This window comes from Ursus americanus, chromosome 16 (genome assembly GCF_024610735.1).
Source record: "Ursus americanus isolate L20-20 chromosome 16, mUrsAme1.1.p, whole genome shotgun sequence".
NCBI lineage: Eukaryota > Metazoa > Chordata > Mammalia > Carnivora > Ursidae > Ursus > Ursus americanus.
In genome coordinates this window covers 5,527,998-5,551,210 of record NC_142142.1, presented here as the reverse complement: position 1 = coordinate 5,551,210, position 23,213 = coordinate 5,527,998, and the positions used below count along the sequence as shown (strand labels likewise).

The following is a 23,213-nucleotide window of genomic DNA, read 5'->3' as shown; positions in this document are numbered from 1 at the left end:
TACTCCGGTGACTCCCAGACCTGCATAAATCTTGCTTCTGCTAGAACGTCAATGACACTGGGACAAAAGGAAGAAGAACAAGATCCATTTTCAAGATTGGCAAGACCATCTCTACTGTGAGTGACAGCTGTTCTTTATTAAGGTGGTGAAAAAGGAGTTGTCAGAATGGACAACATGCCTGAGAAATGATTTCTACAAGTGGCTGAGTTCTTTATGTAATAAGCAGATGTTAATCGTACAGCCCATGGCAATGATTTGCAGTTTAATTCACCAGGTTTTAAATGCAAGCACTCGAATGTGTTTTCCTTTTCTACTTGGTACCCGTTAACTTCATTATTATACCTTCCCAAGCCAGAAATCATTTTTTTCTCTGTTATTTGTAGCATGACGCATTGAAGTAGAAAGTGACAGTGAGGTTGTGGATATGGACACGGATTCCTCTGATGGGGTAACGACAAGGAGGTTTCACATGTAGACATAATGTAGTCTGTTTCAGAGCAAATGCAGTTTCTGAAAAAAATACAAGCATTGGTCTTATATGTAATGAGCTGTTGTCCAAATCCAAATGGCTGTTACTTCAAAGTTAATACTAAAGCAGTGGAAAACACATGGGATTCTTAATAAGCTGTTAAATATATATTTCTTTCTTTTTTTCTTTTCTTTTTTTTTCTGGGAGGTTTCTGTTTTTATAGATCCATGTCTGTTCAGCCTGATTCCAAAATCAGTAACTCCACCTTTCTTCTTACGGGTTTCCCTGGCCTGGAACGGGAATATCCCTGGCTCTCCATCCCTTTCTCCTGTATCTATGCTATGGTATTGTCAGGGAACTGCCTGGTGCTGCATGTGATCCGGACGGAGCCGAGCCTGCACGAGCCCATGTTCTACTTCCTGGCCATGCTGGCCCTCACTGACCTGTGCATGGGGCTGTCCACAGTGCACACAGTGCTGGGCATCCTGTGGGGGCTCAGCCGGGAGATTGGTCTGGATGCCTGCATTGCTCAAACTTTCTTTGTTCATGGTCTATCATGCATGGAGTCTGGAGTCCTTCTCGCCATGGCCTTTGATCGTTTCACTGCAATCTGCAATCCTCTGAGATATACATCCATCCTCACCAATACCAGAATCATCAACATTGGCGTGGCCATTTTAGCGAGGAGTTTCCTGTTCATCACTGCTCCCATTGTCCGCCTAAAGTTCTTCGATTACTGCCGTCCTCACATCCTCTCCCATTCTTTCTGCCTGCACCAGGACCTGCTTTGGCTCGCCTGCTCTGACATCCGCTTCAACAGCTTCTATGCCCTAGCTCTGGTGATCTGCACGCTGTTTTTGGATTCAGTGCTCATTCTCGTCTCCTACGTCTTAATCCTGCACTCAGTATTGACTATTGCATCCAGGGAGGAGCGCTTCAAGTCCTTGCAGACCTGCGTCTCCCACATCTGTGCAGTTCTAGTTTTCTATATCCCAATCATTGGTCTGACTATGGTGCATCGTTTTGGAAAGCACCTCTCTCCCGTGGTCCATGTCCTCATGGGCAACATCTATATCCTTTTCCCACCCTTGATGAACCCCATCATCTACAGTGTCAAAACCCAACAAATACGTACCAGGATCCAGAGATGGTTCACTAAACAAAACTGAGTACTGGAGGTAAATGTGTTCTAAGGAACGGAAGGTAGTGTTTGCAAGGGGAATGACTAATAACAATTTGTAGCAGAAATAATACATTTATATGTAATATTTAACAGATTAAAAGCATACTTAAAATAGCCATTTTCTAATTTAGTTTTCCAAAGCTAGAGAAATAAGCAGACAATGTGTTACCAATCTCATTTCCTAATTTTAAAATTCAGTATAGTGTTAACTACGGTGAGTTATGTTCCATAGTGTGCCAATGAGCACTTGCCTGGGTAATTACTAAGTGTACAGTACCATCCATGCTTTTTGAATTCTAATTCAGAGTGTGATTTTATTTTTTCATGTAACTGGTATGTCTGTACATTTACCATGTATGGAACAAATAGCCTTTACATACTATTATCAGGTGTCACAAGTTGACTCTGTTGAGGTTGTTGAGAAAGAAAATTTTACTCTATCTTTCAAGGTTCTCCTAAACTGATCTAAGAATTAAATTGGCATGAGACAGATTACCACAAGAAACAACAAAAGGTAACCATGTGCACGCAGAGGCCCCGTAGTAAGGTTCAGACCTGAAGAAATGACCAAGGCATGAAGTTTTGTTTACTTTTTTTTTTTTTGAAGATTTTGTTTATTTATTTGAGAGTGAGAAAGAGATCAGGAGGAGAAGGAGAGAGAATCTGAAGCAGACTCTGCGCTGAGCACAGAGCCCCATGAAGGGCTCAATCCCATGACTGAGAGATCGTGACCTGAACTGACACCAACAGGAGAGCACTTAACCGACTGAGCCACCAGGTGCCCCGGTGTGAATTTTTATTCATTTTGGACAAAGAAATATCTATCTGTGAGGGACTGACAGGACAAAGAAAACCTTATGCTCAGGAGCTTCAGTTAGTAAGGAATTCTAAATTTGGACTAGAATCTGGGTTGGGGTAATACATTAGTAATAGTTACAAGGTTTATGTATTTTTATTTTTTACAAAGTTTATTTATTTAGGCTGCTTTAGCCCTTACATTCCCTACCTCTGATGATAAGGATGTCTCTACCTCTTGGTGCAGACAGGGTAACTTTCACGGGAGAGATGGATTTTCTGCTTTCTGGAGACAAGAGTCAGCATTCTTGCACTTGTTGTTTTTTCTTAAATAACTTTAATTCAAAATAATCTGTATGACATTATGTCATGCTTTGGGGCCGCCTTCCCTGGGCCCCCACGAAGTCATTCACACCTCTTCTACCTATAATTAAGCAAAAGTGCTGGGAAAGCTCATTCTGTCTCCCTAATAGAATGCAGGACTGGTAGGTTAGATTACATAGTTTAGTGCAAAAGTTTTGGTGAACAATGATAGAATTGGCTATCACATCTCTACATATTCTATCACGTACCCCCAAATCTATGTAGTTCACAGTGCTCACGAGAGTTGTCAGTTGACTTCAATCTTGGTGTCAGCATATATGAAATTTTAAAAACAGTTTGATCAACCTCTTTATTTCTAAGGGAGGCTGCTAAGGCCCAGAGATATTAGGTAAAACATCAGTAGCTAAGCTGGGGATTGAATTGTGGTTTTGAGAATCTTTCCAATGTATATTTCACTTCTAAGTCTCATCCTCTTCATGGATAAAATTAGGAAATTCAACTCAATCATAAAATGTGGAATAATTTTTTTTTTGGCACTTGCTTTTTAAAAAATATTGACCTCTCAAAATAAAAATTAAACAAAACAAAACAAAACACAATTAGTACCAGTCTCAAGATTTTTTTTTTTTATTTCTTTAAATATTGTCACCTAATCACAGCTATGTACTAGCCATGACTGGAGCAGCAGGGTTACCAGCAGAGACAAATTACAGTTAAGCTGCAGAGATGGGAGGAAGCAAATTGTTGCACATATGCCTTCAGATATATGAAGTTCCATCATCAATATCCTAACAAAGAGGGGAAAATTCAATTTTGAAAATTACTGTTTGGTTTGTTACCTTTAATTTGTCTCTTAGTGGTTTATTAGAAAATTAATATGACTTTTTTTTAGCTTTTATTTATTTATTTGAGAAAGACAGAGGAAGAGAGATAGTGTGGGAACATGAGGAGTGGGGAGGAACAAGGGGGAGAGGGACAAGCCAACTCCTTGCTAAGCAGGGAGCTGGACGCAGGGCTGGATTCCAGGACCCTGAGATCATAACCTGAGCCAAGTCAGGCACTTAACCAACTGAGCCACCCAGGCACCCCTAGTATGATTTTTAAATTAAAAGACATCAAATCGATGTTTATCACTTCTGCCTTTCAGAACTGTCACCATGTAAACCCCCCATATCCCTATAGGGCAGTCTGCATAAACAGATCTGCACTTGTCAGGCTACTTTACCTTGATGGTTTCTTTCTATTGGGCTCTCTGTGATGGTACTTCTTTATTTCATAATGCCTGACTCTCCTGTCAGTCCTCTTTCTCTCTGCATAGCTCTTTTCCTAAAGATACTTCTTGCAAGTCATTGGCAAGTGCCCTGTTTTAGTTACAGTGGGAAATAACACATCTTATTTTTCCTCTTTGTTAGGGGAATTTAAGAAAAAGGATGAGAAGAAACCTTTGTGTTCAATTATAATATTGGTTGATGATGAAAATATAAATGATTGCCATTAAAAATGCATTAAGTTTTACATTAAAAATTTTTATGGATATTATAACTTAGATTTTGAAGTAAGAATAACTCTTTGAGTTATCAAAAGGCAATAATATTACCCCCATTTTATACAACAGTAAAATGGGTTTGGAAACCTAAATTTTGCATAAGTTGAGCTTTTATTTTTTTTCCATTAATATTTCTTTTTTTTTTTTTAAGATTTTATTTATTTATTCGACAGAGAAACAGCCAGCGAGAGAGGGAACACAAGCAGGGGGAGTGGGAGAGGAAGAAGAAGGCTCATAGCAGAAGAGCCCGATGTGGGGCTCGATCCCATAACACCGAGATCACACCCTGAGCCAAAGGCAGACGCTTAACCGCTGTGCCACCCAGGCGCCCCTCCATGAATATTTCTAAGAAAAGAAGACATTGTCCTATAGTTTTCTATAAAATTTCAATTTCTTCACTCTAAAAACGGATCAGAAGATACAATGAGCCCAAGTGAATAATAGTAAAAAGGAAAAAGTTTCAATAAATGGTTTATAACCTGTTAGAGTTAAAATCTGTGTTTGCACATTTATACTTTATTTTAATTAAATTGTAACTAAACTGATAGCATAATGAGAAGTTAGTTATTAATGCATTATGTATGTGTCTATAGATATACATCTTCATATGCATGTTTGTATTTATACATACACACACACATATATATATATATATTTAGTCAATCTTTATTATTTACAGATTCTGTGTTTGTGAATTCACCTACTTGTTAAAATGTATTTGAAACTTCAAAATCAATGCCCCAGGGCTGTCGCCATCAGTGGGCATGCTCAGAGCAGCAAAAAAAAAATTTTTTTAAAGATTTTATTTATTTATTCGACAGAGATAGAGACAGCCAGCGAGAGAGGGAACACAAGCAGGGGGAGTGGGAGAGGAAGAAGCAGGCTCATAGCGGAGGAGCCCGATGTGGGGCTCGATCCCACAACGCCGGGATCACGCCCTGAGCCGAAGGCAGACGCTCACCCGCTGTGCCACCCAGGCGCCCCCAGAGCAGCAAAAAATTTGAGTTGCCTAACACACATGTTCTCAGCTGAGGTTGTATAAGGTGAAGCTCTGTCTTCTGGTTTCATCTCCAATAGGAGTAAATGAGTATCCCTTTTTGTGGTCTGTTTAATGCTCTGTTCTTTTCATTTTGTTGTTGGTGGTGGTGGTGATGGGGACTGTTGAAGATAGCCCCCAAGCTATGTTGCAGAAGTGTTGTCTGGGCCCCTATACACAAGGCTGTGATCCATCTCACAGAGGAAATAGGTGTGTCGGATAAGCTGCCTTTAGGTGTGAGTTATAGCTTTGCTGCCCATGAGCTCAATCTTAATGCATCAAAAACGCTGTACATACAGAAAAAGGAAGAGGAGATTCACCGATCTGTATATGTGGCTCAAGTGCTAAGGTAATCTGTGATGAAACTATGGAAAAGAGAGAAAAGTGACTAAATTTGTGAATTCATGAGATAATGATGGCTTAAGTAAAGTGTAGTGGATAGCACTGTGGTAGGGTGAAATCCGAAGGAATCTACAGACACGTGACCCAGGGTCAGGAAAATGTGAAATGCTTCTCGGCTAGTGTTTTATTACAATGGAATAGTGCATGAAATTCATTATTTGTAAGAAATAGATATGTGCCTTTAAGCAGAAACACACACAGATTATGTATTAATTGGTTATTGAAAATGTGATCAGAGGCTCAAAAGCAAAAGCAACTTAATGCTATGTTTCAGAATTTATTAATACAGTGTTTGCAGTAACTTCACAGAATAAAACTGCAGCAAATAATAAAATTAGGTAGCATATATATTTATACTGCAATTCTATTTTTATTAATACATAGAGCAAAATTACAGCTGCGAAAAGACATATATGCACACAGATATTTATTACATCATTAATATGTTTCAAAAACTGTTTATTTAGAGAAAAAGTTAACTGAATTATGGCACTTCTATAATATTCATTGTCATGGGCATATTAAAAATGAAAAAGCAGAAAAGTTTTAAATTAGAGAGTTGCCTATATTATTACAATTGTAGCTAAAAACTGTGCAGAATGATATTTATGATATGATCTAGTTATTATTTAAAATAATTATACATATATTCAAGTATAAAAAAGCCTGAATATCATACTCATTAATTAGCTCTAATGAAAGCATGGGGAGAGAGGACAGAAGCATTTTTTATTGTTTTAGTTTTATACAATTAACGGTATTATTTAAATTTAAAACATATATTTTTTTCAAAAGGATTTTTCATGGGATATGGCATTATTTTAACTGATCCAATGAGTTCTTATGTACATAGGCATCACAAACAATTTCATATATTAAAGACCATATACAAATTTAGTGGTTGGCAAAGTTTTCTAAGCATACCCAAAAATGTATTAAAAAGGGAAAAATGAGGTAAATAAAAAATGTTTTGTGTATAAAATCCAAATTATAATTCAGTCCAAAAGGAGCAAAAAGGAGAAACTAGAGTCAAAAGTTCACCCAATGAACAAGTAAAGAAAGTACATAAAAAGAAATTAAAGTGCCTTCAGAGGAGTTTTGAAGCAATAAGATTTCAGTGAGGAGTATTTCAGAGGTTGGAGAAAGCTGACTTTCTGAAGCCACATTTGGCAAGAGCCGTCAGCTATTTCTGACCAAAAAGGAAGATTTTCCTGGCAGAAAGCCAATTTTGAGAGTCAGATAACAGAGATTTTGGAATTCTGGAAGAGCATAAAAGACAAAAGTAGGCAACCAAAAGATCTCATCACAGGTGAGAATGGAGGAACAGAGACCTGACACTGACAACAAGTTAGTTTCCGGAGGAGACATTTACTAACCTCTGAAACTGCATGGAATGGGAAGTCAAAAGAGTATCCGGAGAGCATTTGAAAAATAGAGAGGGAGTTTTGGGCAGTCTTTTCTTTCTTTCTTTCTTTCTTTCTTTCTTTCTTTCTTTCTTTCTTTCTTTCTTTCTTTCTTCCTTCCTTCCTTCCTTCCTTCCTTCCTTTCTTTTTTTCTTTCTTTCTTTCTTTCTTTCTTTCTTTCTTTCTTTCTTTCTTTCTTTTCTTTCTTTCCTTCTTTTTCTTCCTTCCTTCCTTCCTTCCTTCCTTCCTTCCTTCCTTTTTCTTTCTTTCTTTCTTTCTTTCTTTCTTTCTTTCTTTCTTTCTTTCTTTCTTTCTTTCTTTCTTTCTCTTTCTTTCTTTCTTTCTTTCTTTCTTTCTTTCTTTCTTTCTTTCTTAGATCTTAATTAAGATCCCTTAATTTTAGATCTTCACGCACTCAAAAAGGAAGTGTCTAACTATCCATAGCTTGAAAATACACAAATCAAAGAAATCTACAGCTCTAACAGGAGAAATAGACTAATCCACATTCCTAATGGAACATTTTCACACACTTCTTTCAAAAGCTAAAAATACAAGCAAAGAAATCTAAGGATAAAAATATAAAATCACCTAAAACTAACAAACTTCACTATACACACACAGCTATGTAAATGTGGATAGAGGTAGAGATATAAATAACACTTCAGTCAACAAGTACAGGGGAATGAAAAGAACCACAGAATGGGTCATACAAAAAGCTTTAATATGTATTTTTAAAATTAACTTTAATGTGATAAGAATAAACTGGAAAGTAATGGTGCAGCATTTCAGCTTAAGCACAATAGGAGTGATGCAGATTTTCACAATGAAAACGATGATGATGATACCATGCTGACTATGATAATCCCTACCGAGTCCTTACCAGGTACCAAATCCCATGTGAAGGGCCTTACATAAACATTTTCATTTTGTTACACCGTGACCACTCTGTCTATAGTTCCCAATGAAACCTCTGTTCTTCCTTGTTGATATTTTAGGTAGCTGAATTTATGACAATAAGTTGTGTTTCAATGCATGGAGTTTGTAAGTGACAAAATAATGTTTTGAACGAAGCTCATTTTGACTCCAGAACTCATGCACGTAACCAACTTCCATGATGTTTTTTTTCCCTACCAAACTTAAATCTCCTTTTCGTATAAAATATTCTTGACAAATATTTGACTACTTGCCTTCACTTATGATGGGCTTGCAGAATACAGCTTCTCTATGAAATATTATCATTAGCATATAATCATCTCAATGCATAACAAATGTACTTTGCTTTATATTAAAAAGAAAAACATATTTTGGAAAACCAACATAGTGAGAATCCTAGCCTCCAGAATTTCTGTCCAGGTTTCTTAGACCAAAAGGTTATTTTTAGTTGAATCAGGAAAATGATTGAACAAAGGTTTAGAAAAATGTTGTCTACAATAAGTCTAAAACTTACCTTCACATTCCTAAAAAAAAAAAAATTTAAAATGTCAGAGCTTTTCTCAAATTGCTCTTTATACAAATGAAGAAATTAAATGAACACTAAAGAACCATAAAAAATTAGCATGGCATTATAGGCCTTAGTCCCAGATTTGTTGGAGTAAATATATTTTAGGTCAAGAGAAGCAGCAATTTGATTAAACATGAATTACTTAATAGAGATAGACTTTGAGAACAGGAGATATTTATAGATATTTATTTCAGACAAAGTTCAGATTATGTTTAACAAAGAGATATTCAAGCAATTAATTTTTAAGGGACAAAGTAAGTTCTAAAGAAGATTTCAGAATAGTTGGAGAAGGAATGTAGGGGGACTTGTATACTATAATAAAGGAGGTTGACCTTAGTCTCTAAGTACAAAAGAGTCAGTGTAAATATTATGTTCCACTACAATCTGCAAAAGGATCTCTAATTTGTCTATTCTGCCCAGAACAGCATCAGTGATAAGGAAAGTCATGTGTTCTGACTGTTCTTACAGGCAAGCATTTAGTATTTCAGTATCTTATCTGCTCTTCTATTTCCCTCAATTTTCTTCTAACTGCCTTCTGACTTAAAGTCAGTATACTGTGGAATTTTTCAACACAATAATTCATTCATTCATTCATTCATTCATTCATAAGCATGATGATATTCCAAACTATTCACTGTACTTTCACATCACATAGGACCGATAAATGAGCCATGAAATCTGTAAGGGGAACTATTTCCATCAAATATCAAGTCTGGTCTTTAGAACGGAATATTTTTACTATCTTATCTCGGATGTGTTTGGTCTTCACCCCATAGACAAAAGGGTTGAGGAAAGGTGGAACGAGTAGGTAAAGGTTGGATAAGGTGATATGTATATATGATGGAATAGAAGATCCAGATCTGTGGGTGAAAAAGGAAAAAAAAGCAAGGAGATAGAACTGGAAGAAGACACATATGTGGGGAATACATGTATTAAATGCCTTCAGACGTGCCTCTTTCTGGGGCAGGTGGAAGACAGTGATAAATATTTGTATATAGGAGAGGGTGATCAGAATGAAGTCCAGGCCACCAACAATAAAAGCTCCAAGGAGACCATAGAATTTGTTGATGTAAACATCTTCAGTGGCAAGCTTCACAAGGGCCATGTGTTCACAGTAAGTGTGGGATATTAACTTGGTTCGGTAAAATTTCAGACGACACTTTATGAGCAATAGACATGGGATGACCAGAATGGCAGGCCGCAGTGTCACCCCAATTCCAATGTGAGCGACTAGCTGTCGAGTGAATATGGTAGCATGCCTCAGAGGATAACAGATTGCTACATAGCGGTCCAGAGCCATAGCCAGAAGGACCCCTGATTCAATACCCTGAAATGTGTGGACGAGCCACATCTGAAAGAGGCAAGCATCAAAATAGATCTCTGGCAAGTGGAACCAAAAAATTCCAAGCATCTTGGGGACAATGCTGGTGCTAAGTGCAATGTCTGTGGCTCCCAGCATGGCCAGGAAGATATACATAGGCTCATGGAGACTGGGTTCAGATTTGATGATGATCAGAAGCAGAGAGTTTCCCACCAAAGCAATGATGTACATAGCGCAGAATGGAATTCCAATCCAACACTGTATAGTTTCCAGACCACGGATCCCAATGAAGGTCAGCACAGAGGGCATGAACACGGTGCCATTTGTAATGGGCATGGCAGTTCAGGGGCCTCTTCAGTAAAGGGGCTAAGTTTTCCACTGTGATTCTATGTACTCTGATATATCCTATTCTCATCCAGTCATACAATTATTGAAAGACAAAAAAAAGAGAATCAACTTCATCAGCTTATTTTTCATTTTTTGCATGAATGAGAAATTGTCAGAGGAAAGGTTGACTGTATACACTTTAGTAGAAACAGTCACTGCTGCTCAGTGATAGCCACCACATGACAACTGCGTATTTGGACCCTATGCCTACGATAGGGCCACCGTGATCAGGCTGTTGAGTGGTATTCTCCTTCCTTCCCCAGTCCATCTTCTCTTCCTTCTAACGTGGTCATGGAAATCAGAGAGAGAAAAAATTGGAGTGATACTGTAGACAGAAAAACATCAAAATCCACTGTACCTTGAGTCTGACTTTTCTCTCGTTTTCTCTCTCCTTTTCACTTCCATTCACTTTAGGCTGGCAAAGTTGGTTATTTCTATAGAACATATCAACACTTCTTTGATAAAGGATCAACCGAAGATCCCTTTGTGGAGTTGTGACTCCATTAATGGGGTCCAAATGACCTCTCCTCACCTTGAACTTCCTGCTCGCCAGGGGATTTACAAATATGGCATTCCTATGGCACTCAGACTCCATAAACACAGACACTAGCAGGGCACACTTTTGTATCTCAATTCTGATTCATGACAAAAGTGTTAAATAGAAATACCTCTGTTAGATAAGCACCCACAGCTCCACACACTCTTTTTTCCACGTATTGGAGAGGAAGGACAGTTTGACAATATTAAATAAAATTAAAAGGGTTAAAGAGGACCTGGTGTAAAAGAGAAACCTTGGGTGTCTCACCAGGAGAGCCATCAGGAAGACGCTGAAGTGATGTGGGGTAATTTAAGTGAACGAGATTGGGAGCCCAGGGTTGGAAGAGACGATCCTTGTACAGACATTGGGGGTACATACTGCTGAAGGAAACTAGAAAGTTCTAATTTTTATCTACCACAAAAGCTGACATGAGAAAAATGTGAGGGATTCGGGTTCTTTGTGAATTATCCAAGTTATTCCATGGAGAATGGTTGCCAAACACATGGGTACATTCAGGTAGAAATGCCTGGGGAGTCAGCAGAGGCAGGAAGAGAAGCCTCCAGAACAGAATTCTCATTCCAATATGCAGCCTTTTGCTGGGCGCACTTTACACTCTCCAGCAACTAGACATCAGCAGCTCACTACAGTTAAGCTATGGGGCTGAAAAGATTGTGCGTGGGTAATTTTTTTTTTAAGTGAGAGTGGATTTGTTGTCCAAGTGATAGCTGTCTGAATCTAAATGAAGCTGATCAATATATCTTTAAAGTGCTATTTTGTTAAGCATTTCAAAACATTTGCCCATAAATCAAGTCATCACCTCCAAAACTTAATCTGAGATTTCCCTAGATTCCAAAAACCATAATTTCTACTCAGAATTTTTAAATTCAGAATGATGTGGAGATTATTCTGCCATATCACCCACCCAAAGCAGGACTTTAGTACAGAAACCTGGCAGCTGACTATAAGTATGCTAGTGCCTTTCCACACCTGCCTGTCTACCATGCAACTCTCACTCTCAGTAAGACCTCCTCATGAGGAAGAAACACATTCCCTGCAAGCAATGCCCCCCTTTTTGAATTACAAATCATCAGATATAATAGCACAAGATTCAAGTGACTCATGATCTGCTCTCCTTCAAGGAAAACATCTGCGGCTCTACCCACCTTCTCTGGGAGCATGCTGCTAACTTCCTTAACCTCCCAATGTTCTAAAGCAGATTCTCCAGTCTATCATGACTGCTGTTGAACTGTAGTTCCTAAAACATCAAAGTCAGACTCTATCAGAAATTTATTTGTACTCTTGACTTCTTTGATTTGTAACTCTGCTTCTGGAATCTACATCCATTGACTGTACTTGGGTTTATCCTCCAGGACATAGAATTTCATGTCCAGGTAACCTGCTACTCACTTACTTAGTATCCAGAAGCAGCAGTGGGAAGTGCCTGGAGCAGGAGAAAGTTGCTGTTTGCTGGTCCCAGTGGTGGAATATTTGTGGTTTCTAACATAATTTCCCCTGATGACCAAACTTCATAAGTGTCTTGCAAATCACGAGATATTTTTATTCCCTGTGGCAAAGATGGGCGATTAGAGTCAGAGGAGCAGCCACCATGACTCAGGACGAGCTTCTCAATCAGTTCCTGGGAGAGCTGATACGTGTTTAGTGCAGCCAGGAGCTGGTGGTGTTGAAGTCTCTTTGCTTAGTCAAACAGTGCAGTGTGTTTCACTCCACCGCAGATTGGGATTCCTTGTTCTCACTCATGTGATGGAGAAATGGAACACAAAATGGGGATGCACAGAATGGGACTCCATGTCTTGCCTGAGCAAAGGGGCCAACTTTATCTTTTGCTTGTTAAGGAAAGGAAGTTGGAAATAAAACAAATGGTAGCCTCTTCTTCTTTATCTCACGAATGAACTCTTGGCCACCCGTGGAATTCAAAGGATTCCCAGATGCAGTTCAGTGATCTCAGGGAGGGGGGTGTTTGCAAGTTGTGGGGAGAAAGCTTGGATGTGGCAGGGAGCTTATTGTATGGTAAGCTCTTTTGTCCATGTGTCTGATTCCTGGACTATGCCATTTGTTTGTCCATCTTTAACTTAAAGCAATCTCTTCCTGCTCTCAGAGCAAGACTTTAGATTAAGTCCCTCATTCCTTGCATCATAGACAGGGCATAGGTCACTGTGACACATATCTCCACCCATTAGCTGGTCCCTGTGGTTGCCTATTACCCTGGACTCTGCATCTAATCAGCCGGAACACTCAGTTAAGGGGACCTCAGAGGTGGGAGAGAAGCAGCTCTTCAGTGACTGTGCCTACAGCATGACTTCGTGGGCAGGTCCTCTGTACTTTAGAAAGTTGATATGTTCCCAGATCTGTAGCGTGGAAGAAATTTGACTGGGAAGCGGACTAAAAGGCAACCAAAATACCAGACAGTTCCATGTGTGGATTGAAATCTGATGGGCCAGGCTCTTGTGCTTCATATGGACGTTCTCTCAGTAGACTGGCTGGGTTTTCATCAAGAAGCACAGGAGGGATGATATTATGCTCTGAAAAACCATCTCTAGGGATAGGAAAAGTAGATTTCGATATAACAACTAAAGCATAGGACTCTCAAGCTCTGACCAAATACCAAGTGCTAATTGCCCTTCCTTGGAGTTTGAACCATGTGCTAGCTGGTGCAGACATGCCACTGGCCACCCATGAGAAACTAAATGCCAGAGGCAACATACACATTCCATAAAGCTGTGAGGTCACTTGAGCAGCCTGCAGTGGGAAAGAGCCAACTTTTGGAAGGAAACAGCTCTGGCCCTTCCTAGCCAGGACCCAAACTTGGGCTATTTGTGCTTCTGGATATTTAATTAACTCTTCAGAGCCTCATTTCCATCATCAGCAAAATAAGAATAAAACAGCAGATGCTCTTTATTGACTTCCAAAGTGACCTATGGAGCTCACTGCCACTCTCCCCTGCCAGACACACACCTACTGATGTTCCAGGGAGCTAAGTTGATCTCCTCTCAGCCTTTCTCTCTTTTTCTCATCTGCTGAATTTTGAGCTGATCGAGTCAGCTGCCTTCCTCTAAATCCAGTATATACGTGCTATATTTGTTTTTATAATTATATGTACCAATTAAATATTAGGTAAATCACACACAAAGAAATTCAATCAATGTAACTAGCCATGTAATCAAAACAAAGGAAAGAATTCATGTGATCATTTCAGTAAGTACAGAGAAAGCATATGAAAATATTCAATATCCATGGAAAATAGAAGCCATCAGAAAAGTAGGGATAATAGAGAACTTCATAAACTGATGAAACGTATCCATGAAAAACTTAGCTAATACCATATTTAAAAGTGTAAAACCAATATTTCTCCATTAGATTGAGAGAAATGCCAGAATGCCCAGTGTCAACACCTTTATTCAACATTGTACACAGGTCCAAATCATAGCAATATTATCATCATATTCTATTAGTGTTGATTACTTATTCAGAAATATCACACAGTTATCTCCATTCTTTATCCTTTTGGTCTATAATCTCTAAAATTTCATATATTTGCCATTTTCTTCCCTTGGAGGGATAAAGTCCTCATCGGTTATTCAGGATTGCCTATGGTTGTCACAACTCCCTGAAATATTTAGTCCCGTAAAACAGAATTAAATTGAATTAATTAAATGTTTATTATCCTTTTAAACATCTTTTTTCCTTGTCTAATAACCACAAATGTGTTTTATTCCTTCTATTGTCATACTTGCTATTTCTTACTTTATATACTTCATGTTCACATAAATTTTATTAAGCACCAAAACGTTGTGACTCAGATTTATTTGTTTTATTCAACAAGACTTTTTTCCCAAAAAATATCCTTCATCTCTGCCTTTTGAATTCTCTCATCCCCTCCATTTTCCATAGTGGTCTGCTTTCTTGGGTTATTTCTTCCTCTGACTATGTATAAGTCCAAAATTGGAGATCCAGATGTTTCTCTCTGTCTGCTCATTTCTTTTTAATAAGCACCTTATTGGTTCACAGTCTTGAAGACTGAATGAAGAAAATTTAACCGGGTATCTGTTGTGGAGGCATCCTGACAGAGGTTGAAGGGATTTGGGCAGAGGAACAGCAAAGAGTGAAGAGCTAAAGTCACTGTTTTAGGAGTCAGGATCTCCTATGCCAGTTTGTGTTTGGGTCACACTTTATTTCAGGATTTCATAATGATTCATTCAAGTCATCATCTTTGTTTATCTTATTAATATGGGAATAAACTCCGTTCTATGCAGGTATTCTGTATACTGATGTTGCATATTTCCTTAAGCTTTCAGATTGGTTCCTTTTGAATACCACTGATCAACAGCATGAAAATGAAGTGTTCCTTTTTCAAAGTCATTTTTACTGTATGCTGGCTAATTGAACATGATAATAAAAACAATAGAAAAAAACAAAGTCATTTTTACTGAGGTTCTAAGAAGTCTCAGGCATTTATTGCTGTATGTGTTGTTGAATCAGGTGTAATAAAATACAGGTTTTACTCAAAATACTTGCAGTAGACAATTACTAGCGGAATTATTTTCTATGTGTTCATTTCTGGAACCTCAGCTTTCACATTTGGGTGAAAGTCAAATTAGATAAAATCATTTGTACACGTGCCTATAGAAGGATTGTTTCTGTGTAAGTACTGATCACATTTTCATTCCTGAATAAAAGCATATTAGTGAGTGAAAGAAGAGACTAGAAAAGGTTCTACACTATATAAATCAAATTTATAAAATTCTTGAGAATACAAACTATGCCATAGTGACAGAAAGTAGATCGATGGTTGTTGGGGGCTGGCCAGCGGTGTAAGGAGGGTCAGTAGGAATTGGTCGCATGGAGCATGAGGAAACTTTTGCATTCCCACTAACAGTGTAACAGCGTTTCTCTTTCTCCATGTCAGCACTTGTTATTTCCTGTCTTGTTAATTTTAGCCATACTAACCGGTGTAAGGTGGAATCTCATTGTGTTTTTGATTTGTATTTCCGTGATGGCTAGTGATGTTGAACATTTTTTCATGTATCTGTTAGCCATTTTTATATCTTCCTTGGAGAAATATCTGTTCATGTCTTTGGCCCATTTATTGACTGAATTATTTGAGGGGACGGGAGTGGGGGGATGGGGTAACAGGGTGCTGAGTAATAAGGAGGACATGTGTGGTGATGAGCACTGGCTATTATACACAACTAATGAATCATTGAACACTACACCAAAAACTAATGATGTACTATATGTTGGTTAATTGAATATAATAAAATAAAATAAATAAATAAATAAATAAATAAATAAAATCCTTAAAATAAAAGTAAAAAAAAAAAGCATATCAGCTAATATGCTTAACTTTTCTATGTATCACTTTAGTATATTTTTTCTATGATATTCATCACTGTTTATAGTCTATGTCCATGTATTTGTGGTGTTGATCATATTGTTATCATTGGTTTTACATTATCTTTATATTTACTAGTATTTCAGACAGTATAGACAAACATAGATAAGTGATTCCAAATGTGTCAAAATATAGGTACAAAATCAAATATTAGAAAATGAGATATAGCCAGAATGATAACTATGGCCTGGGTTACCAGTTTGAGAATATTCATGTAAGACATGGTCCTTGGAAAAACCTGGAATTGTCCTATTTTCTGTAATTTGGTTTCTATGTAGGTCTAAGTGTTGCCCGAGAGGAACACCTACATTTAAATAAATAGATCAAAAACACAGGAATAACAGAAACATTTGAAATCAGGCCATAAGATAATTTCTTTCTCATAAGAATAGTAAACCACTGTTCTTTAGTATATCACAGTTGTTGAATGCCTCATTCAATTGTGAGCATCTAAAATTAAATATTTTTTGAATATAGGTATTTCTGAAAGATATTGCCTTTTCACCATATTGATGGTCCTATATTAAATCAACTTAAAATGTCTGGAGAAGGAGCCAATAATGATCAAGATGGTTTTTTAGAGAAAAATATTTTCAGGACATGGTCACGAATTTGTTTGGTCTTCACGCCATAGACTATAGGGTTGAGGAAAGGAGGGACTAACAGGTACAGGTTTGATAAGAGGATATGAACGTATGGTGGTATGTGAGCACCAAACCTATGTGTGAAGAAGGAGAAGAAGGCAAGGAGGTAGAACTGTAGGAAGACACAGATGTGGGCGATGCAGGTATTAAAGGCTTTGAATCGTGCCTCCTTCTGGGGCAACTGAAACACAGTGATAAAGATTTGAATGTAAGACAAGGTGATGAAGATTATGTCAAACCCTAAGATACTGAAGGCAACAAAGAGACCATATATCTTGTTGATCCGGACATCTTCAGTGGCCAGCTTCACGATGGCCATGTGCTCACAGTAAGTATGGGAGATGACTGTAGTTCGGAAGAGTTTAAGACGGCATTTGATGAGCACAATGGATGGTGCTACAAGAATAGCAGCCCTGAGTGTCACCCCAACTGCAATGTGAGTCAAGAGTTGTTGGGAGAAGAAGGTGGTGTGTCTCAAGGGGTGACAGATGGCCACATAGCGATCTAGGGCCATTGCCAGTAGGATGCCTGATTCAGTTGCCTGCAAGGAGTGAATCAACCACATTTGTAGAAGGCAGGCTGCAAAGGAAATCTCTGGCAAATGAAACCAGAAGATGCCTAGCATTTTGGGAAGAATGCAGGTGCTAAGTGCAATGTCTGTGGCCCCCAGCATGGCCAGAAATATGTACATGGGCTTATGGAGGCTGTGCTCATATTTGATTATACCTAAAATAAGGGAATTCCCAATCACAGCCATGAAATACATGACACCAAATGGAATTCCAATCCAACGCTGCACTGACTCCAGCCCGGGAATCCCAGTGAGTGTTAGGACAGCAGGCGTGAAGACGGAACCATTGGGTATGAGCATGATGATTTGGTCGGTAGAATCAAGTAGTGATGTTGCTGTTTCATCTTCTATTCTTCGTCAAGACTATATGAGTAAATAATAATAAGAAATTACTTTACTTTAGCAAAGTATACTTTAATCAGATAATGCATATTCCATCCTCTCCTTTTATTTATTGATGGAAATATAGGCGATATGAATACTTCTAAGCTTAAGGTACATGACCTTTTGATGTGATACATTTGCATATTGAACTTTGAGTGCTATTGTAGTGTAGCCAACACTCTATCACATCGCTTTATTATGTTTTCTTTCTTCTGGTGGAAAAAATGAAGATCTAGTCTCTTAATAAGTTGGAAGTTTTTAATACATTATTTTGTATTATCACTATCTTGTGCATTAGATCTTCAGAACTTATTTATGTACTAATAAGATATCTCCCCTATTTTCCTTTCCCTTAGTCCTTAGTACTCAAACACTTTATTTTTTATTTTTGAGAATTCAGCTTTTCCCAGGATTCCACATACAATGATATGATACAGTATTGGTGTTTCTTTCTCTGACTAATCTTATGGATCATAATGCACTTAAAGTCCGCCATTTTGTCACAGATGGCAGGGTATTGCCTTCCTTATGGCTGAATAAACTAATCATTAGAGAAATGAAAATTAAAATGATTGAGATGTCACCTCACTCCCATTAGAATTGCTGCCATCATTAAGACAAGAGATAACCAATGTTGCAGAGGAAGTAGAGAAGAGGAACCATTGTACATAGTTGTTGGGAATGTATATTTGTCAGCCACTAAGGAAAGCAATATGGAAGTGCATCAAAACTTAAAGACAATCTACATATAATTCAGCAAGTCCACCTCTCATATATATTCAAAGGAGGGGAACACAGAATATAGAAGAGAAATATGCAATCCCATGTTCATTGCAGCATTATTCACAATAGCCAAGATATGGAAACAACCTCAGTGCCCGTCAGCAAATGAATGCATAAAGAAGATGTGGGTATATGTGTGATGGAATGTCATCCGTCTTATTATTTCCCTTCAACAAATTATTTCAGATTTTCTCTTTTCACAAAGTCATTGTAAGAACAACCAGTATGTCTATGCTTCAAAGGGCCTTAATCATTTTCAATGAGAAAAGTTAAATGGGTAGGACGGTTTCTTCCTTTTCCATGACTAGTGGACCAAAGAGATTCCCTGTATCCTGTGTTTTCTACTCATCACCTGTGCTTTTTTTGTGACCTGGTAATTGGACCTGGAAAAAATTATTTAATGCAGAGTATAGTCATTTCAAGAACTGGACTCCAACTAGGCTGTCAGTGCTACAGTGCTGCTAAACCATTCCTCTGATCATAATCAGAAGACAAGTTTGACCAGAATATTTTCAGTTTTGTAGCTCATCAGCCTGTCTTCTCAGCATAGTGTCTTCATAGTCTGATCCCTCGCTCCTAGATTCAGAATGTTTTCAACCTAATTGGTCAAAGTGTCTATGGTTTTCCAAAACCTAACCATGCATGGCGCAACATTTCCTGCTTACTCTCTGTGAAAATAAATCAATTGCTTTTAATTCATGGCTTTCTTCTGTGGCAGTTTCCATCACAGCTTGTTCTTACTGTGCCCTGCTTTTCACACATCTCTTGAATATATTTGAAATGCCAATCTGGGCTCTCTGCTCTTTTCTTTTCCCATCAGTAATCATTCAGTCCCTAAGCCTGAGCAGGCATTTATTCTGAAGTCTTTGTAGTAACAGTGACTCTCTCTGAAATGTAATATTTTCTTTACTTCTACTCTTATGCATCTTCTGTCCACAGAAAGTACAATGAAATCACTTCACATGGTTTTTCATATGGTTATATCCATCCTATTCTTGTCTCTGCCCTTTGCTGCTCAATCTAACACATTACACTACATTCATCAGGGTCTCCTATGAGTGGATTTGCCTTATCATTTTCAAAGCCCTTGAGCGTTTTCTTGCCTGCTGACTCTTTACAACCAGCATTTATATTTTCTTCAAGAAAGTGTTTTCTCCTCAGAACGTGCAAAAAGTTATCACAAGTTATATTCATTTTCTCTTAGTAATTTCTAAAGTCATTTAAAAAATGATTTCAGCAAGTATAAAACAGAGAAATACAGGACAAGGATCTAAAATGAAAGATTGGCAATCATAAAACATCACACAATCACATCTTGTCCATAATCCTTCACGTATTTCCCTTAGATAAACTTAGGTTGTCCCTGAGATGCGTGAAGTTCTCCAGAACATAACTCAGTCAATTGCAGAAACATTTTTTCCTCCCTTTTCTTAGAACTTAATTCAGCTCTGAGTAAGGCTTTCCTATCTAAGACTCCTTGTTTTGGGGGTGCCTGGGTGGCACAGCAGTTAAGCGTCTGTCTTCGGCTCAGGGCTTGAGCCCGGCGTTCTGGGATCGAGCCCCACATCAGGCTCCTCCGCTATGAGCCTGCTTCTTCCTCTCCCACTCCCCCTGCTTGTGTTCCCTCTCTCGCTGGCTGTCTCTATCTCTGTCGAACAAATAAATAAAATCTTAAAAAAAAAAAAGACTCCTTGTTTTGGAACCCTTCCTTTTTGCAAATAAATATGAGTCAACCTAGATATACCTCAAATCAGAAGTTTATATTATTATCCACAAATAGAGGATTATGTGCTAATGACTTATTTCAATACACATTTATTTGTATCTATGTGTTTCAAACACTTGAATAACAATTGGATGACATGTTAAAGTTATTTATCCTATATTTTGAAGAATCACTGTTGTTGGTTTTTTGTTTTTTCTTTTTTTTGTGTGTGTGTGTGTGTGTGTGTTTTTTTTTTTTTTGCCTTTAAAAATCCACTCCAACCGATCCAGAAGGATGAGATCTGGCATAGGAAGAGGAAATTAGAAGAATACTTGTGATAGGACGGGATAGGATGAAGTGACCAGTCCACATCAGAAGAGTAACACAGGAAAGGTATTGGTGCTGCTCGCTTCCTTGATGGATAGAAATCACGGAAGGAGAGACTAAGATGTCCCTGGGGTGAGAGTAATGGCACTGGATGACAAGGACAAGCTGGAAGCAGCTGTGTGTCTACACATACGTGCATGTTTAGAAGAGGGAGGAGACATATCTTAAACCCCTGAATTTCAGGGGCAGGAAAACAATCAGAGTTCTCATTTTCAGCATGAACCCTGAGCCATTAGCGTTACTTAAATAAGTCGGACTCAGGCTGACTCCCAGAACCTAAAGGAATGACGGGATTGAGTCTAAATCCACCCTCCCTATGATCTCAGGAAACCTTTCCCTCTACAAGCTCTCTGGCTTTCACCCTTTGATCTCTGCCTCAAGCCCCCAGGGATAGACTCTCTCTGTTTCTGAGGTAGCTTGTCCAGTGCGGGACAGGTCCAAATGCCAGATAGGTCTTCTGCCTACTGAGCCTCAGACTGCCTCCCTCTTCATGACTCATAAAAGTCCTCAATCCACCTTCCAAAGAAGCACAGCAGCCATGGAACATGGCGGTTAACCGTGTGGATCTGAAGTCAGCCAGGACAGTGTATATCCCTAGGATACTCCTTAGCTTTGCATGCTCTTCAGGCAGTTCTAAAACTTGTCATTGTCTCAATTCTTTATTACTGAGGCAAAGTTAACAGAAACACACTTCATGGTGACTGTGAGGATGAAATGATGTAATACATTTAAAGTATCTTGACAGAAACATAAAATGTATTATTCTGCCTGAAGGCCAGCCATCCACTGATAGAAGTTACTCTGTCCTTCCCATGACTAACTTCAGATATTGAAGAGCATGTCCCCAGATGTGATTTCCTCTGAATGACTTGAGGGCTTTGTTTCTACGGAATCTTTTCCAGTCTACACATGTATAATTTCCTGACCTTTAACCAATAAGCTTCCTGTACATCGATCAGCCCTGATGCTCCTCTGGGATCCTCCTGTCTGTCAGGTCACTTTAAAACGGGTCACCCATTGTGTGATTAACTGACTCAGAACAGCAACATGAGACAGAATCTTCTTCATGTTTTAACAGTCAGCTACTGTACGATTCCATTGTTTGTTTGTTTTTAATTATCCTGCCATCTTCTTGGCTCATAAGGGTGCTGTGTTCTCTTTGAAACCAGTCCTCCATTTCCCCACACTCAGTGCAGATCTAAGGCCCAAAGACTTACCCAGAGTCATCTGTGGTAAGATGCGCAGAAGCCACAGAGTGAAAATCTTCTGGTGGTTCCGACAGTGAAGATGGCTGTTTTGTACTGTAGGAGCCACCTGGGGGATTTTTTGCACGAGTTGCTGGTGAGCTTTCAATTAGCCCGGGACAAGGGTGAAAAACAATATGGTTCAAAACCCAGGAGAACTTGTCTAATAGCAGATCTACATCTAATAAAAACTCTCAAATCCTGGTGTCCCTGGGGACTGGGAGCCAAAATGACCATCCTTTCAGAAACTTCTAGGAGAAGACAGCGCCCCAAGGCAACACAGTCACTGACACTTTTATACAAAATAATGAGCCAATGAAGGGTAATGAAAACATTTCAGGATATTCAGACTAATCAGTGTAGACAATCTGACAGAGAACTAAAAGGAATATTTCTATGTAATATAGACACTGTCCCAGTTGTGATCATAATTCTGAGGATGTGATAATGTGCAATTTCAAAATTTTAGTACCGGTCAGAATACCTATTTCACGTTTCCAGCTCTGAACGAATATTCATGCCTGACATTTACTTACGTGAAGAAAAGGGTTTGAACTTAAAGAGATTTTAATCTTTGGTCTCAAGCAGAAGAACGGAAAAGATTCAGATTCTTTGTGTGATAAAGAAAGTACCTAACAAGACTGTGTATAGTCACATAGCTTTTGTCTTGTGTCATTGGGTCAGGCCCTATGTAATAGACCTGTTCTCTTTGCATTGAAAAGATCTCTGAAATGATCTTGTCATTAAACTGCCGTAAAATTGCATTCATTCTGGAAAAATCAGTGGTATAGGATGGGCTGTGCTGTGTGCTGGGTGAGCTCACAGGGGTTTTAGGAGGACTGGTTGTGCACTTCTCTTCCCAGCTGTGCACTCAGAGATGTTGTGTTGACAGACTGTATAAAGCCATACCCAGAGCTGTTACACCAGAAAAAGGAGCAAAGTAAGTACATCAGAGTATCAGCTGTCCATCAGGATAACAATGGTGGGCTTAATTAAAATAAGATATTTTCAGGAAAAACAGAATCTTTCAATTAGAATATGAAGCAAGCTGAGATGAAGTCAGCACATTCTGAAATTTGTAAACTACTGTTTATCTAGAGAATAATAATATTGTGAACATACTGAATGACTCACAAGACACTTTTGTGAAATGCAAAAAGTATTTGAATATCACAGAATC

General features: G+C 38.4%; 3 protein-coding genes across 3 annotated transcripts; 1 reads left to right on the top strand and 2 right to left on the bottom strand.

The window, feature by feature from the left end:
- The first annotated feature begins 696 nt into the window (after window positions 1-696).
- LOC123782631 (olfactory receptor 51V1-like) lies at window positions 697-1,638 on the top strand. The gene has a single exon (XM_045782882.2). It carries the CDS (start codon window positions 697-699, stop codon window positions 1,636-1,638), a length of 942 nt encoding a protein of 313 aa, XP_045638838.2.
- A 7,727-nt stretch (window positions 1,639-9,365) lies between these two features.
- On the bottom strand, window positions 9,366-10,316 carry LOC123782621 (olfactory receptor 52A5-like). Its single transcript, XM_045782871.2, has one exon. The coding sequence runs from the start codon at window positions 10,314-10,316 to the stop codon at window positions 9,366-9,368; it is 951 nt and encodes a 316-aa protein (XP_045638827.2).
- Window positions 10,317-16,879: 6,563 nt separating this feature from the next.
- On the bottom strand, window positions 16,880-17,830 carry LOC123782624 (olfactory receptor 52A5-like). The gene has a single exon (XM_045782875.1). The coding sequence runs from the start codon at window positions 17,828-17,830 to the stop codon at window positions 16,880-16,882; it is 951 nt and encodes a 316-aa protein (XP_045638831.1).
- Between the last annotated feature and the right edge of the window lie 5,383 nt (window positions 17,831-23,213).

Excerpts from the sequence above, each read along its gene's own strand:
- LOC123782624 (XM_045782875.1), bottom strand. The coding sequence starts at position 17,830 with ATGCTCATACCCAATGGTTCCGTCTTCACGCCTGCTGTCCTAACACTC.
- LOC123782631 (XM_045782882.2), top strand. The coding sequence starts at position 697 with ATGTCTGTTCAGCCTGATTCCAAAATCAGTAACTCCACCTTTCTTCTT.
- LOC123782621 (XM_045782871.2), bottom strand. The coding sequence starts at position 10,316 with ATGCCCATTACAAATGGCACCGTGTTCATGCCCTCTGTGCTGACCTTC.